The sequence below is a fragment of the Dermacentor variabilis genome, chromosome 7 (assembly GCF_050947875.1).
Source record: "Dermacentor variabilis isolate Ectoservices chromosome 7, ASM5094787v1, whole genome shotgun sequence".
Lineage (NCBI taxonomy): Eukaryota > Metazoa > Arthropoda > Arachnida > Ixodida > Ixodidae > Dermacentor > Dermacentor variabilis.
Window position 1 is genome coordinate 67293025 of NC_134574.1, and position 16768 is coordinate 67309792.

The window sequence follows — 16768 nt, forward strand, 5'->3', positions numbered from 1 at the left end:
TTCCGAAAGGAATAAAAGATGGCTGCCGCCGATCGCTGAGACGCTGGCTACTCGCACCTGCCGGGAGAGCATGGGTGTATTTGCGTATAATAAAACTGCTCGCGTGGCCCTGTAACGTTTTCGAGCCCTTTCGGCACGTTTACCACCTCATTCTGCCAGCTCCTCTTTGCTGAGGGTCAGTTTTAGCATCATTCTTAAGCGTCCGTTGCATGCCGCTGTGATTTTAGACCAGCTTCCACAAGCTAAGTAAGGGAAAGCCGTCCAATCGTAGACGCCGGCACCACTCTCTTCATCCGGTTATCGACTTTCAGTGCACTGGCTCTGCCCCAGTGAATCCCTCTCCACTTGAGCTTTCTCCTCGCCTCTTGTCAGCCAATTAGATACGATAAGCCGCTCAGTGTAGGCAATGTTATTCGTTTTTCAAGCAAACAAAAGTGACCTCCTATGAACGAGGAGAGCGTTTGATTGGTCTGTTCAGACAACGCTGCGGGTGACCGCCCGGTGCTTGCGTCGGTGGTTACGCAAATTTGACGTCAGGAGTTTGGAATAGAAACATATTGGAATAGTTTTACGTTATAGGGCCCCTACTCCTTTTCCTCGTTTATCTGACCGACATTCCGCTATCGTTATTAACCAGAACAGCCAGCCGTGGAAGGTGGATTATAAGAGTGGCAAACATCGAGCGGAAAGCATCGCAAGAAAATCGCAGCTTTTATTAGGCAGTGCAAAAAGCCACTGTCTTTAACAATCGCAGGAGCTGACATCCTGTTCTTCGGATGAAAATATTATGAAAACGAGTGCCTGATTGACATGCCTCGATTAAAAAGAAATTTCGCTGTTGTAATGTCGGTCTATATTTGCCCTAAAATATAGAAGACATGTACGCGAGCACGTCGAAGAATACAAACAATGCAGACAAGTTCTCGGGAAGCTGGACTTCAAACTGAACACTATCAATAAAATAATCTTCACATGAGCTAATATCTGTGTATGTGTCAACACCGCAGTCGTGTGCCAACTCGCGATGCCCACGACACAACGACATACATTGCACATGTAACTTGGGGAAATGCATATCCACGGAAGAATTTATTGCCGGGAAACTACCGGGGAAGCAGTAGCTTTCAGCCTTTACGTAAATGTTTGTCCATCCAGTACCAACAATCAGCGGTGGTAGCACATCACTGCAGAAAGCAAGTAAGCGGTGAGAAATAATACATTTCACGGAAACTCCCATCGTGATACGGTTTGCTAAATGTGCACAGCAACATGGAGAACATACGCTCCGGAAGTGCTCTGTTGTCAGTGCACAAAGCTTACTACACCAACCATAAGCTGCGAGAATGTGCGCAAGCGTCAGACTTGCTTACCTTCAATATGTGGTCAGGGAATTAACGCTCCTTCGTCTCGCAGGCACCACGCGACGACGCTCTTTCCGGCGAGAACATTGTCGAATTGTCGATGAACGCCAGCACACGAAAGAACAACTTTCAACAAATTCTTGCACGCACCATAATTCGAAGCCACAGTATCAGGTAATTCACGAGCGAACGCGGACAGGCGAGAACAAAGGCAGCTCGGACGGGTGCTGCAGTACACGGAAGACACTAGCTTATCACAGGAAACATAAGGCGAACTAGCAGCGTTACACGAGTCCAGAAGTTTCCGGATGGTTAATGCACACGATACGGATCACATTTTGTTTATGCACGTTTAAAATACGATTTAATTACCGTCTAACTGCAACGAGTACTCCCACCACCCACACCAACACAACGTGGCCCAGCTCAATATACCATCCAGTAATTTCACCGGGCATAAACGTACACTGAGGCAGCGCCGCACTGCGGTGAGCATGTGAATTTAGCCTCCGAGATTCACATTTGCTTCTAAGGCGGGCAGTTTGCAAAAGCACGGCCTTCGATATTAAATTTTGTTACTGAGGGCAAGTCGTAGCTGGAAGGAAGGCTGGTATTTAAACACAACTTATTGAGTTTAAAGTGGCTTGGTGTGCTGCCTTGTCGTTTTAAGCATATACAGATATTTTAGACGAACTATGCGCGAACTTTTGCCGGCGGACACGAGCCAACCAGCGCGCAACATCTGCAGCTCCGTCTGCATGGGATGGCGGACCGTTTACGGGCAGCCGCGATAGCTGCGAGACCCACCGAGCAGAAATTCGGGATCACCACACATATGCACGCTTCTTATGGGGCCCACTGGCATATGTTTGAGAATGTGAGGCCTTATCTTGAATAGGTGGAACAATATTTCCTCGTAGCGTAAGGAATAAAGGCGACAAAACATGGCGATGGCTGGCTTGCAGCGGCAGCTAGAGCTTCGGCCAAAGTGAAACAGCCTTACTACTTGCATGCTCGAGTAATCAAACAGATACGCCCATACTCCGCACACAACTTACATACTCAGCCGACTGAGAATTATAACTTATTCAGTTGTACGCCTAAGCAAGCATTTACGGGATCCGCGCAGCCCTATTTCTACGCCTGCTAATATCGACACAGCAATGACTCGTACTTTTGGTAGAAGCGCGAAAGCGACATGCGTACAAAAGAAACAAACACGACGCTGTTTCTTCAGAGTGTTTGTTCCTTGTTTCCGCGTTGCTTTTACATTGTTGCTGAAAGTACGATGAATCCTAACGAACTCGCCCACTTTGATATATGGCTGAAGCTTTAAATATGCTGAGAAATGCCGCCAGCTCGCGCGCTCTTTTACTACTCACGACCCCCATGGCGACAAAAGTTCCATTGCGACCGATAACGACCGGCCTACCTGCGCATGTCAGCTGGGCTCTTTGTTCTAGCTCTGCGTACCTCCAGCAACTCCCGGTCTTTCCTATAAACTCCTGGCCAAGTACCATGATACCTACCGCATCGTGCAACACACGTGGCCTGTCAATTACCTCATCGAGCCGCTCACACCTTCCGCGGACTTAAGGCGCCGTAGACGCGAGACGGTGAATGTGCCGTGACTCAAACATTAGCACGACCGGGTCGTCCTCTCCTCCACTTGTGTCGCCAGGATTGCGCTCTCTGCTTCCTGTCTCATTCGGGAGGAAGTTGCAGCGAAGCTGCGTGCGTGCGTGCGTGCGCGCGCGTGTGTGTGTGTGTGTGTGTGTGTGTGTGTGTGTGTGTGTGTGTGTGTATGTGTGTGTGTGTGTGTGTGCGTGTGTGTGTCCTCGAAATGAACACAGAGCTAGAATAAAGAGCGCAGCTGACATGCGCAGGTGGGTCGGTTGTCATCGGTCGCGATGGAACTTTTGTCGCCGTGGGTCTTGAGTGGTAAAAGACGTCGGCACTAGTCTGCATCCTGCACTTTCCGGGCTTTTTCCGCTGTCGCGCTGTGCACATCATTATACTGAATTGTTATGGAGGGGGCAGGGCCTCCAGACCCAAAAGCGAATCGGCGAACTCTAGATCGGGAAAAAAACCACCTAGCTCACATCACCGCCAACGCTTACACATGCGATTTACACACTCGTGACCATTGCGTAAGTTTATTGCGAGAGCAACTATATACATACTCGAGTGGCACATTTCTGCCGCTGTCGTGAGGTTCCTTTAAAGTTCAATGGCGGTAAAATAGTCCCCACGCGCCGTGTGCTGTATGTGCGAGTGAAAGCGTGCGAGGCTGGGTCGGCGATCGCGGCTCAATCTCGCGCACGCAAGCGAGGGAAGCAAGGAGGAAGCACACCGTCTTCCGTCGCGCGCGAGGATCCGGGGCGAAGGTAGGGAGCAAGGGGGGAGGGGGGTACAGGTTCTACTCCGCGTGACCCGGGCAGCCGCGCGCGTCCACCCGGGCCGCTGTATCTTCAAGCCATCTGCGACGGGGACGGAGTCGAACTGCGCGCCATGTTTTTGCGGCTTAGTTCACACTGACGGGAGTCACGGCACGTAGTCTCGCTGCTGCTGCGGCACTTCCTCGCTCCAGTGTGTTCTCACAGCGACAGTAGCGTTTTGATAGCATTTATGAGCAGCATGTTGATAGTACAAGTTCGGGTAGTTTACACCGTTTTGTCGGCGCACGCGAAGTGGCTAGTTGCAGGACGAATGGTTTATCGCGTAAGCAATAGCTCGGCAATGCGCTGCGTGCGTTTGTGCAGCGAGTCTGGGTCTGACGTGCGGCCTGATCCTGTGGACGGTGTCTCTGTTGGGTCCCTTCCTATCGCTGGAGTGGTCGGCGCGCACGGTGTCCGCCTACATCGCGACCAAGAGCAGTTCCAAGATAGCCGCATCTGTGATTCCCATACACGGAATGTATTTCTTCTTCCGCATCGTCGAGTTCTACGAGTCTTACGGTAAGCCTCGATAGAACATTTCATTTCTTTAGGTTAGTGTAGTCGTTGCGGTGGCAATAAATCACACCATAAAAAGGTGGTTTGAACAAGCTACTAATGTGTATAGGAAATGAAACATCAAAGCGACAACGGGAAAACGTTAGGGATATATTAATCACAAGTGTGTACAACGTTACTAGGGAAGTACGCAGATAAACGCAGTAATACATGCAAGGCAGACATGTAATAGATACTCGAAGTTATCGGCCGCGCAATGACCGATGGCGCGAAAAACTATAGGCCTAATATTAAGGCGCACGATGGCAGCGGCGTGGATTAGAGAGGAAACAGGGGTAGCCAATGCTCTAGTTGACATTGAAATAAAAATTACTCAGCAGCTCACGTATGAGCACAACAGATAACTGGTAGTCTATTAAAGGGGCATAATGGGTGCTATACAAAAGAAACCGCAGTCGATGATGGCAGACAATTAGGTGGGTGATGAACTTAGTAAAGTTCCACGAATAAGATTGAATCAGCTGGAGAAGGACAGGGATTATTAATCACAAGTGTGTACAACGTTACTAGGGAAGTACGCAGGTAAACGCAGTAATACATGCAGGGTAAGACATGTAATAGATACTCGAAGTATCTATTACATGTCTGATAATTGTGCTGATCAAGAATATATGACAGCTAATACGTGATCCATGATGGCACTAATACAGATTTTAAAAAGAGCCGTATACGTGGTACCATGATCAAATGTGGTAATAAAGAATTCTATTTAAATGAGTTCTTCCACACAAAATTCCATATGATCTTAATTATAATTATATATATGAAATGCGGGGTATGTACTTCTTTTTATTAGGGATTGTTCATTCTTTCTTCATTGCGCCGTTTACTACATGATATAACCTCAATTGTTCTTTCTGATTTACAAACTTATGTATGTAGTACCGAACGACCAGGCATAAGCTGAAAACACCGAAGTTTGTTGGTCACCGTCTAAGGTGAGGCGCAGTCCAGCTATCTGCTACGTCTGCGTGCACCACGCGGAAGTATCAAGCTTGCGTGAGCCACGCGTAAGAGGACAAAGACGCATGTTTACCCATTGCTACTGAAGCTTCCCTTCGCGATCCTGGCCCAGTACGTTGGTGTTCGATGGAAGGGGTGCAATAAGGTTTGTGCCCTATCAGATCAGGGCTATTAGTGCCAGTCTACTGAAGCGACATAGCTAGCGGAAGCGTGGGCGTAATGGACAGTCCCTTCTGAAGTTCTGTTATTTCACGCCGGACTCCCTTGCAGTTACATTGTAAGAAGCAAACAGTAGAATCCGAAGCAAAAATGTCATCAGGTTTTGCGCTAGCACCCCCGCCATTGTTAAACTGGAAGGTGCACGCGATTGAAGACGATAAACGCCCAAGTGCGATCTCTTGCCTTGGAGAAATATGCGGCGTTTCCAAGAGTGGAAGCATGCGCTTGATCACCTTGGCAGCAACTGGTTCGACTATTCGTATTAATTGATCTTCGTCTCAGCGTACGGTGCGTGTGCGGCCAGTCTCAGGATGCGTTTCTGCACCCTGTCGTGCATTGCAGAGGGCTTCGGCATAGGCCCTATGTACACGCGCGTACTTGGGTTCCGTCACCTGTTGTTCGAAGAGCGTTGTTTGTGGATATGAAGGGGTGGCATTCATTTGACGAGAGCTATCAGGTTCTGTGGAGCGATTTCGAAGGTCTTGCCCTTTAGCTTTATGCCTATCATCGGTTGTCTTGAACAGTGGCTGACTTTGTATAGGAGGGAAGTCCTTCGGAGCAGATACATATTGCTCCGAGGATAACGTCTGTGTACTCTCAGGGATCTTGTGTGCAGTCGGCGTAAACGGTTGCTTGCCACGACGAAGCTCGGTTAGCTGCTGACGCTCCTTTCATCGTCACAGTCTGATACGGCGCAGAATGTCGTCCCTCAGGGTTTTAGTAGCGTATTGCCGAGTAGGGCGCTTCTGGTCTGTGGTTATGTGTTGACCTCTACAGATGCAGCATAAGGTTTCTGCTGGAAAGATCTTTAGGCTACTATGTGCAGGGTGACCGCAGGCCGAACGCCGACGCTGGTCGTTTGTCAGGTAGTAATTTTTCTGGTGCCCGATTTTGTGGCAACCCGCCGTGGTTGCTCAGTGGCTATGGTGTTGGGCTGCTGAGCAAGAGGTCACGGGATCGAATCCCGGCCACGGCGGCCGCATTTCGATGGGGGCGAAATGCGAAAACACCCGTGTGCTTAGATTTAGGTGCACGTTAAAGAACCCCAGGTGGTCAAAATTTCCGGAGTTCTCCACTACGGCGTGCCTCATAATCAGAAAGTGGTTTTGGCACGTAAAACCCCAAATATTATTATTATTTTGTGGCATGTCTCAGATATGCTGGGCTTTAGAGTGATAATGTGTTACCTTTAAGACAGTGCTGTAAAAGTGGAAGTTTGCGTGGCAGTCTGTAGCTCTCAAACGTGATAACAGCTGCGCCATTCTTACCCGTGGGCCTGGCATTCACTCTGCTGCACAAGCAGCCTTTGCGGTTGGTCATAAGCTGTTCGCTTGTCAACCCGTCGGCACGATAGATGACAACGCAGATCTGGCGTGGGCGAAGGGTTCCACTATCCTGTATTGGTGTTTCCCTTTCAAACATTAACACAAGCTTAAGTCTGAGAAAACGGTCCTTAACACGAATGCGCGAAACGTCAACTGCAATGTGATTGCTTTGTTCAATAGGTCGTAATTGAAAGCTTGAGTGAAAATTGTCTGAAGCTCATCGGCAATAGCTCCGTGCAGCCAATGTGCAGGCAAACTCCCAACTAATCCAGGGGAGGTGAGCTTAATTATCACAGTGTCTTAAACACTGATTCAATTGCCATCTGTAGTTATTTTTTTCGCTGAACATATTGCCTTCCATCCTCTGCAGTATGTTCATTAGCACCAAAGTGACCTAGTCTGCCTGACAAAGTGGCCGTGGGAGCCGACGCACAGCTTTGCATTCGGAAACGAGCGTAGGTATTGCGGGCGTTTATAGCTGCGTTGGAGCTGCTAAATTTTCCGCTTTGCTCGCGAGGCGTTCGTTGTGTTGAACTATCCGGGGAGCGCCGAATGCCGCCGCTGATCTTTTGGCAAATTTCGCAGATGGTAAATTGCAACATCCTACCTGAGAACGGTTATTTCGCGGCACGTAGGTATTTCATGGCAAGAACATAAAAGGAATTACAGACAGGTAACGCTGCAACCACTTGGCTGGATTCGTCATCCGTCATGCTTGCATCGGCGTCAAGCGGTTCGAAAGATTCCGTCGCGTTATTTGTGTAGCCGTTCTGAAGCGATGTGGCCACGGCGTCTCGCTGCAGTTGCTCGGAAGCAATGGTGGCAGTGGCGGCGGGCATATCCGATGATTCCAATTGCTTTCCTCGGCCAGGAGTCGACATTGAAACGTTTGAAACGTTGTCCTCAGGTGCCGAGGAACAGGAAGGTTGCAGCCTATTCATATTTGTGAGCCTATATCCTAAAAACATCAGGGTCCAACGCTTCAAAAACATCGGAGCGATGCGAACGCGCGTCTGATCGGGACGGCTACTCGCAGGGCTACAAATAATTTTCTATCAGTCTTTGATAACATTATACCAGGTTCTCCCATAATACTAAAGAAACATTCCTGAAACACTTGTCTGACCCTTTGAGCGCTCGTTTAAAAAACCTTGCCCCGAAACCGTAATAACGCATCCACTTCATACTTCCCCTGTGACACCATTATTGCCACATTCGAACATGGATGGTATTTCAATATAGCTAATAAACGTATGGCATACTGATAGCAGGTGTTGTATTTTAACGTTAACAGAATATTTAAAATGGCCTGCGGAATTTAGCAGAAAACGACTTATTGAGCTGCAAAGTTCATACGCTCTTTGTCTGCTTATCCGTAACACTCAGGTCACGCTGATTGCGTTGCCTTGAGTGAACGATGAGACATGATGAGCACCCGGGACAGCTGTCTGCCGGCGAAGCATACTTTGTTCCGAGGCATCGCCAGGCACAACAACGCATAAAAGACTAACAAGATTTTGCTAAATACCTTTTTAACTAATTACATTCGCACTCACATCGCAATGCATGAATTGAAGCCTGTGGTTTCACTAGGCCCATACACATGGAAATAATTTTGAAAATAGCACTTTTGAGATAAGTGCAGTCAAACATTCCATAAAAATGCACTGTTGTTCAACCTTGTTTTTATACGAATGTAAGCTCCACCGTAAAAGCAGTTCCTCTGTCACTGATCCAGACTTCTGGGGGACCACGTAATAACAGTATGTTCTCGATAAAAAAATTCGCCGCTTCCGCCACATCAAATTTTTCCACGGCTTTTCTTGCGGCGTTGTGCCTAACGTAGTCGGTAGCCACGACGGTTCACTTATTCCCGAATTTTGACGCCGGCAATGGTCCCAACAAGTATATTCCGAGATGATGGAATGGTGGGGCCAAGGTGACTCGCTTGGCTGCAGAAATTCCGTTGGCCTTGTTTGTTGTGTCTTCGTTCGCTCGCAGTCATGACATCTCCTGACGTAGTGGGAAACGACGTTGGTCGGGCGCGGCCTACTAGTAATACTTGTATCCTCGATGTGGTAAGAGAAAATGCGAGGTGCCCAGCGGTCGGATAATCATATTGTAGTGACGATAAAAAACACAGTAGGGAAAACTGTGAATCACCAAAGTAACCCTTTATTGGGCGAACCTGTGCCCAGAATAAACAAGCAACAGTCAAGCAAAATGACAGCGGGGAACACAGTCAGCGATCGTCGAAAATCTGATCAGCTCGTCAAGCGCGTCGAATTTTGTGCATGAGTCATCGAAAGTTCCAGAGTAATCACTGGTTCCAGCGTGCTTTCCAGAACGTACTACGCAATTCGCGTCGCGCATGCAATTAGGTTATACAAGGTTTGGTGACAACCAGGATGTCGAAACCAAAAACATTTCGTTGCAGTTTCAATTTTCTTCCAGTAAAAAAATGTCCCGTTCCTGTTCTGCTCCGGAACAAAAAAAGAACAATAGAAAGAACATCCGCAACAATTCGTAACGGCTCTGGTTCTCATCAAATGTTTTCGAAGCCAAGATAAACACGTAGCATTTATTTTTCTCAATAAGTGAATTATGAATTCTGAGATCATGCTCAGTGCCTTGAGTCAAAGCACTGAGCACGGTCTCAGAAGCAGCACGTCATCGAGTGCTCCCACCGAAATCCGAGACCACTGCTCCGGTGAAACGAACCTGAACGAACAATAATGTTTCGCTAACGAAGCGCTGTAGCCGTAGAAAAGGAAACGAAGCTCTTCAGCGCATAAACCATGTGGTTTGCTACGTTGCCGATCAGCTGGTGCACACAGCGGCAGGCTGACTTTAGTGGAGTGCTCGATCGGCTATCGCTCGCAGTACCCCTGTCTAAGGTACGCGTTTAGGCGGACCCCCGAGATACGCGCTAACGTTGACATTGCCTGATATGGGTTCTTTCGTATTGCCGGCTTTCCCCTTGAACCGAAAACTAACAAAAGATACTGCGGTTTCACCCCGAAACAAAGTAATAAATAACGTCTTGGTTACCTTTTCGTTCCGCTCGAAGATATCGTTCTCTTTTTTTCGTTTTTGTTTTCGTTCCGTTCCGACAAACTCAAAAGACAACGGATGGATAAATCGATGATATTCGAGAAACTTCCGATACATGCAGGCGCGTCCTGCCCCGAGCGATAACGTCTAACATTTGTTTGCCGGCGAAAAGCGGTAACCGGAGAAGTTCGAGTTCAAGCTCAAGTTTATTCATCATCAACGATGTCAGTTTTACAAGAATCGTACGCAAAATTAGCACTACACAGGGAGTCCCAAAGTTACAAACTGTCAGGGGGACTCCCAATTGTGAACAAAATGAAAAAAAACGATACAAATCAAGCATTGGCTACGGTGGCTTCACAGAAAATTTGAAAAAAAGAGAAACAGCGCGAAAAAACTTAACTCTTAACTTAATTTCTTAACTTGATTCTTGAATATATGCTATGTGGGGGATGATTTAATGGTATGTGGAATAGAATTCCATAGTTTTATTCCCGCAAATGTGGTAGTGAACTTGCCATAGTTTGTGCGCACTTTAGGCAAAAGACGATTATCGAGTTCAGAGAACCTAGTAGTGTTAGTATTTACAAAAGTTTGAATAACAAAGCCATCTATGTGTGCAATATTACGAAATAACTTATACATCACGATTGTTAACTTTAATTGAAAGAGCTGATGAAGAGGATTAATGTTTAAACTGCAATAAAGTGGCGTTGCATTCGATAGGAAATGGCTGAAAGTCATGAGGCGAATCGCCTGATTCTGCAGGCGTTTAAGTTTTCTGAGGTGAGCGAGGTATGTGTTTCCCCAGGCTGATATGCATTAAGATAAATGGCTCTGAATGTGTGCATGATAAAGCGAATGTATAATGTGTGGCTGAAAATATGAGCGGGTTTTGATTATGGCGCGTATTCCAAACGACATCTTACGCAAAAGTGACTGCGCATGAAGATCGAATTTCAGATGCCTGTCTAAAACTACGCCAAGAAACTTAATGCTATCAGATATTGGTATTAAGTTGTTTTCAAGACACACCGATATAGAGTTCGAAATTAGTGTCGGGAAGGAATGAAAAACCATAAAAACCGTTTTTAGCGGATTGATGCGCAACATGTTCTTTTGACACCAGAAAGTTATATTATGGAGATCAACGTTAATATTTCGCTGTAGCTCGTCGACATTGTTTGCATAAGTAAAAATAGTCGTGTCATCTGCATATAATATACAGTCCGTAGTGGTCAGAACATTAGGTAGGTCGTTAATAAATAGCAGAAACAGCAGCGGGCCAAGGATCGAACCCTGAGGAACGTTTTGATATATGCTCTTAGCAGATGAGAGTTTGCCGTTAATCTGAACAACTTGAGTACGATTGGTTAGGTAGCTAGAAATAAGTTGATGTGGTGGACCAGTTATGCCGTAAGATTCAAGTTTACGTATTAGAATTTTGTGATTAATGGTGTCAAAGACTTTTGTTAAATCTATAAATACACTTCCAACCAGCAAGCCTTGGTTGATAGCCTTCTTGACTTTATCGGTGATGGTTAGAAGCGCAAGCTCAGTTGAGCAACCCTGCCGAAAGCCATACTGTTTAGGTGATAGTAGATTAAATTTTGCTAGGTAGGATGATAAACGTGTATGAACTAGTTGTTCAATGATTTTACTGAAAAATGAAAGGATACAAATAGGCCTGTAGTTATTCAGAATTTCACGATTGCCTTTTATGTAAATATGTGTTATTTTACCAACTTTCAGAGAACTGGGAAATGTGCCTGCTTTAAAGATTTTGTTGACAATATCTGCTATGATAGGAGACAGTTCATTAGAAATTAACTTGGTACGAGATGGGTGAACAGAATCTAGGCCAGGTCCAGTAGACCTAAGCGAAGATATAACATGAAGAACTTCCTTTGCATTCGTAGGTCGTAAGTAGAAAGAATGAAGATGACGAGGCAATGTCGGTAATGGGGGATCTATTTGAGAATCGCAAGTACTACTAAAATACTCACTGAAGGCATTCACGATATCAGCTGGGTGGCAGTATGTTTGTGTCTCAGTTTTTATTTTTGTTAAATGCTCAGGGCATTTATTATTTAAGAATTCATTGATGACCTGCCACTTGCGCCTCGTATTACTGCCATTATTCAAAATCTTGTTCTGAAAGTAATCTCGTTTAGCACATTTAAGTGCGGCTGCAAGCGTGTTAGAATATTTGTTGAGATGAGATTTAAGTTCAGAGTTAAATGGCTCCCAAATTACCCTTTTGTGGAGCCGATTTTTCTTAAGATAAATAAGTATGCGTATCAACGGGAAAGCACGGGGAAGGCGGGAGATGGAAATGGAATGAGCGAAACCAGAACAAGGTAAAGGTGGGAGCCAACGTTTCGACAAGTGGACTTTTCAAGGCGACATGTGTTGATATCAGATATGCGAAATTCTTCTCCACATACATTGTGTGACCTAAGGAAGATGGCGGATCTCGGTCTAGAATCGTAAATACGGTGTTGACGTGCTGGTCGGTGACATCATTCCTGCCACTTTGTGTCCCCACACAATCCAAGGGGTCACATAGCGCGATGATCCTATAACTGTGCTAATAACCGTAACGCAGCCATCTTGCTAATGGCAATACAGACATGTGGAAAAGCATTCTTATAGAATTTCGCATTTCGTATATTACTATACCACTCCCGTCAAGACTCATTAACCTGGTCTGCATTATATTCATATGAACATTAAGCGTTCCAGCACTTGTGGGAACGCTAACATTTTCAATAAAGCGAGCATCAATCAGCAAGCCGCTGGTATAACACATGGGTCCAATTATTTCCACAGGAATATTTTACAAAAAAAATGAACTCGCGAAACGTTGATATAAAAATCTACAATGTTCTTTAGGCAGAAGGACGAAGTGAACGCTGAACTATGTACTGCGCATTGTTCTCATGTGGGCTGAACATTCATAACAGTGGCGTACTGAGACACTTGCGGAAAAGTTTCCTTTAGGTGTCTGGTTTCGTCAGTTTTACGACTAGATAAAGTAGTTTATGTTAAAAATAAGAATGTAAATGTAGAGCGCTGATGGCAGAAGAACTAACCATACCGTTAGGAAAAAATTGCGCGATAACGATGATAACTACACATAATCGACGATATGTTCGTTAGGCTATAGCGTTACAGTCATCACGTAAAAGCGTGCTGTCATTCATTAAGATAGTTGAAACGCACACTTAGCCTCGTGCCATCCCCAAACACGTAGACCGTTGTCCGCGTTTGGTACGCATCCGGCGTCGTGTGCGCCTGCGCTCCGCGGAGCACGGCCATGCTGCGCCGTGTTCGCACTAATGGTGGGCGACCATGTACATAAGCCTTCATATGGGCACGCACGCAACGCCAATAGTTGCGCTTATGCATTACGCAAGTCCATTGTTGATTTGCAACTGGTTTTGCCGATCGGTACCTGAAACTATAAATCTCTAGCATTTAACATGAAGCCAAACCACACAAGCAAGAGGTACGATAAGTAACTCGCGTACATGCATTTTTAAAGTAAATCCTTACTCGGTAGAGACCCATGTTTCTCAATAAGCACATTTCGTTCACCTTTACTCGAGTTATTTTATTTGCCACGTGACAAAACGACTGCTCCTCGCCCTGAATTACGCCTCGAAAATGTGTCCTCATTCGAATAACTGCTCTGCCACGTTTGGGATCAATCAAGCCGGGGGCCTGCTTTTTCACGAGCGGCGCTCAGTGTAAAGGCTCCACGCTCTTTTCCGCAGACGTGCCGTTCGGATGGCCCGCCATCTACCGGAAGGCACTGGGTAGGGACAACGTGACTCCGTTCACCATCCTGCTTTGCATGGGTATCAGCTCGTTCGTGTTCAGTGTCGCCATCTGGTATCTGGAGGCCGTACTACCGTGGACCAACGTGGTGCCGCTGCCGCTCCACTTCCCCTTCATGGTGCGGCCGGACGCGTGGCAGAGCTTCTGGCCTAACTTTTCCTTCACCTGCCGTGGTACAGCCCAGTGGCTACGGCGTTGCGCGCTGCTGAGCTTGAGCTTGACGGTTCAATCCCAGCAGCGCCAGCCGCAATTCCATAGAAACAAAGTGCGAAAGAAAACTTGTATACGCAAATTTTGATGCATGCTAAAGAGTTCTACACGGTCGAGTTTAATACGTAATCCATCAATATGGCATGCCTGATAATCAGATCGTGAGTTCGGCACAGAAAACCCGAGAAACTATTAATAACGTTTCCAGCCGTGGCTGCCCAGTCACTTATAGCCTACTGCAGCTGAACATCATGTTATCGGTTCGACTCCCCTCCGCGCTCCCATGCGGGCAGATCGAAAAAAAAAAGAGAGATCGGGGACCTAGATAGGGGTGCACGTTAAAAAATCCTGAGAAATATAACTAACCGGCGCTCTCTACATGAGTGTCTCCGGGGTCATTGTCCAGTTTTGGGTTCTGAACAACATAATTACTTTCGAAGATTAAAGTTGTTCCTGTTGGGTGTAGGAAATTTTATTACATATGTCTTGTAGATGACATCGCAGGTGTGGCTTGCGAATATCGTGGGAAAAGCCAATAAGTAGGCTTAACTAGTCAGTGCAGTCGCGATAATACAGGGGATCGGATGGACGAAATACGAATTTTATAATATTAGAAAGATGCATGCCTTCATTTAGTAATTTATCCCGGAAACTTAGTTTCCTGGATAAATGCTTGTGGTCCCGGATGCTTGTGGATGGAATGCTAGGGCGGTAAAAATAGTTATCCAAAAAAAATAGGGTTACATTAATTGTGAAGTGTGAACAGCCTAAGCGCCGGCCAAAAACTAAATGTTTATTTCCAAGACCAAAAAAAATCGTGAAACGAAGAAGAAACATATCTCACATCTCGATTACGAGGCGTGTATACGACTGCTCAGTGGCTATGGTATTAGGCAGCTGAGCACAAGGTCGCGGGATCGAATCCCGGCCATGGCGGTCGCATTTCGATGTGGGCAAAATGCGAAAACACCCGTGTACTTAGATTTAGGTGCACGTTAAGGAACTCCAGCTCGTCGAAATTTCCGGAGGCCTCCACTACGGTGTGCCTCATAATCAGAAAGCGGTTTTGGCACGTAAAGCCCCATAATATAATATATGTTACGACGCTGAAAGCTGGTGTAATGTGTTCGAACGTGGTGTGACTGAAATGAAAATATTATGCAGATACTGATCTATTGTTTCGAACAGCAGGGAACTGATGGACAAGAAATAAAAAATATAGCTTGGAATGGCGTCGTGAAGTAGCTGCTTCCATGAGTCGCATTTTCAACATATGGATGTCTCAGAACTCGAGCGGGATGCATCTGTGTGCGTGGCGAAGCTGCCATCTCTGTCCATCGGCAGGCGAGCTACTGGAACGTGGTCGAGGAGGAGATCAAGGTGGCTGGTAGCCAAGAGAGCACGAAGTCGCAGGAGGAAGGCGAAAAGAACTTTGAGGAAGAACCGCGCCATCTGCTGCTCGTGCTCGAGACCATCGATCTGTGCAAGGTATGCTCCAGTGTACCGGTCTTGTGCGAATTCGTTCAAGAGGCAGTGCACATCCTCTTCGCTGTGTTTTAGTACGCGAGGTCACCATCACTATCGGCAGTGTATCTTGTGTCGAATTCATAACGTAGACCCCTCCAAGTGATTTCGAATTACCACGGCCTTGTGCTGCCCGACTACATCCAATCATTGCAAGATGAATGGGGCCGTGCCACCTATGACCTTTGACGGCGTTTATGTACAATGTAAACGATCTGTTGGAATATTTTCATGTGTAACTGGTCATAGCCACTTCTGTACAGTACGTGACCTAACACTCACCTGCACGCGTTTACTTTCTCGCACGTACTGCCGCTGCTTCATGCCTCTTTATGCCGAACGTTTTCTTTTCTATCTGTCGTGTCACGGCACCTATTTTATATTTATGACACTTTATTATGACCAGGAAGTCGAAAGCTTTTATGAAGACGTGGAATCGGCGATGGGTAAAGTCAAAACAAAATACACTATACTGATGGGCGACTTCAATTCCAGGGTAGGCAAGAAGCAGGCTGGAGACAAGTCAGTGGGGGAATATGGCATAGGCTCTAGGAATAGTAGAGGAGAATTATTAGTAGAGTTTGCAGAACAGAATAATATGCGGATAATGAACACCTTTTTCCGCAAGCGGGTTAGTCGAAAGTGGACGTGGAGGAGCCCGAATGGTGAGACTAGAAATGAAATCGACTTCATACTCTGCGCGAACCCTGGCATCATACAAGATGTAGACGTACTCGGCAAGGTACGCTGCAGTGACCATAGGATGGTAAGAACTCGAATTAGCCTAGACTTGAGGAGGGAACGGAAGAAACTGGTACACAAGAAGCCAATCAATGAGTTAGCGGTAAGAGGGAAACTAGAGGAATTCCGGATCAAGCTACAGAACAGGTATTCGGCTTTAACTCAGGAAGAGGACCTTAGTGTTGAAGCAATGAACGACTATCTCATGGGAACCATTAAGGAGTGCGCAATAGAAGTCGGTGGTAACTCCGTTAGACAGGAAACCAGTAAGCTATCGCAGGAGACGAAAGATCTGATCAAGAAACGCCAATGTATGAAAGCCTCTAACCCTACAGCTAGAATAGAACTGGCAGAACTTTCTAAGTTAATCAACAAGCGTAAGACAGCGGACATCAGGAACTATAATATGGATAGAATTGAACAGGCTCTCAGGAACGGTGGAAGCCTAAAAACAGTGAAGAAGAAACTAGGAATAGGCAAGAATCAGATGTGTGCGTTAAGAGACAAAGCCGGC

At 46.3% G+C, this 16768-nt stretch overlaps 1 protein-coding gene across 1 annotated transcript in view; it reads left to right on the forward strand.

Annotated features, from left to right (window-relative positions):
- Nucleotides 1-16768, forward strand: part of LOC142588683 (phospholipid-transporting ATPase ABCA3-like) — a 64815-nt gene that overhangs the window by 8967 nt on the left and 39080 nt on the right. Inside the window, exons 3-5 of the mRNA XM_075700504.1 lie at nt 4124-4318; nt 13716-13897; nt 15334-15477. Coding sequence (XP_075556619.1) covers nt 4124-4318; nt 13716-13897; nt 15334-15477 — 521 coding nt within the window. The remainder of the gene's footprint in view (nt 1-4123; nt 4319-13715; nt 13898-15333; nt 15478-16768) is intronic.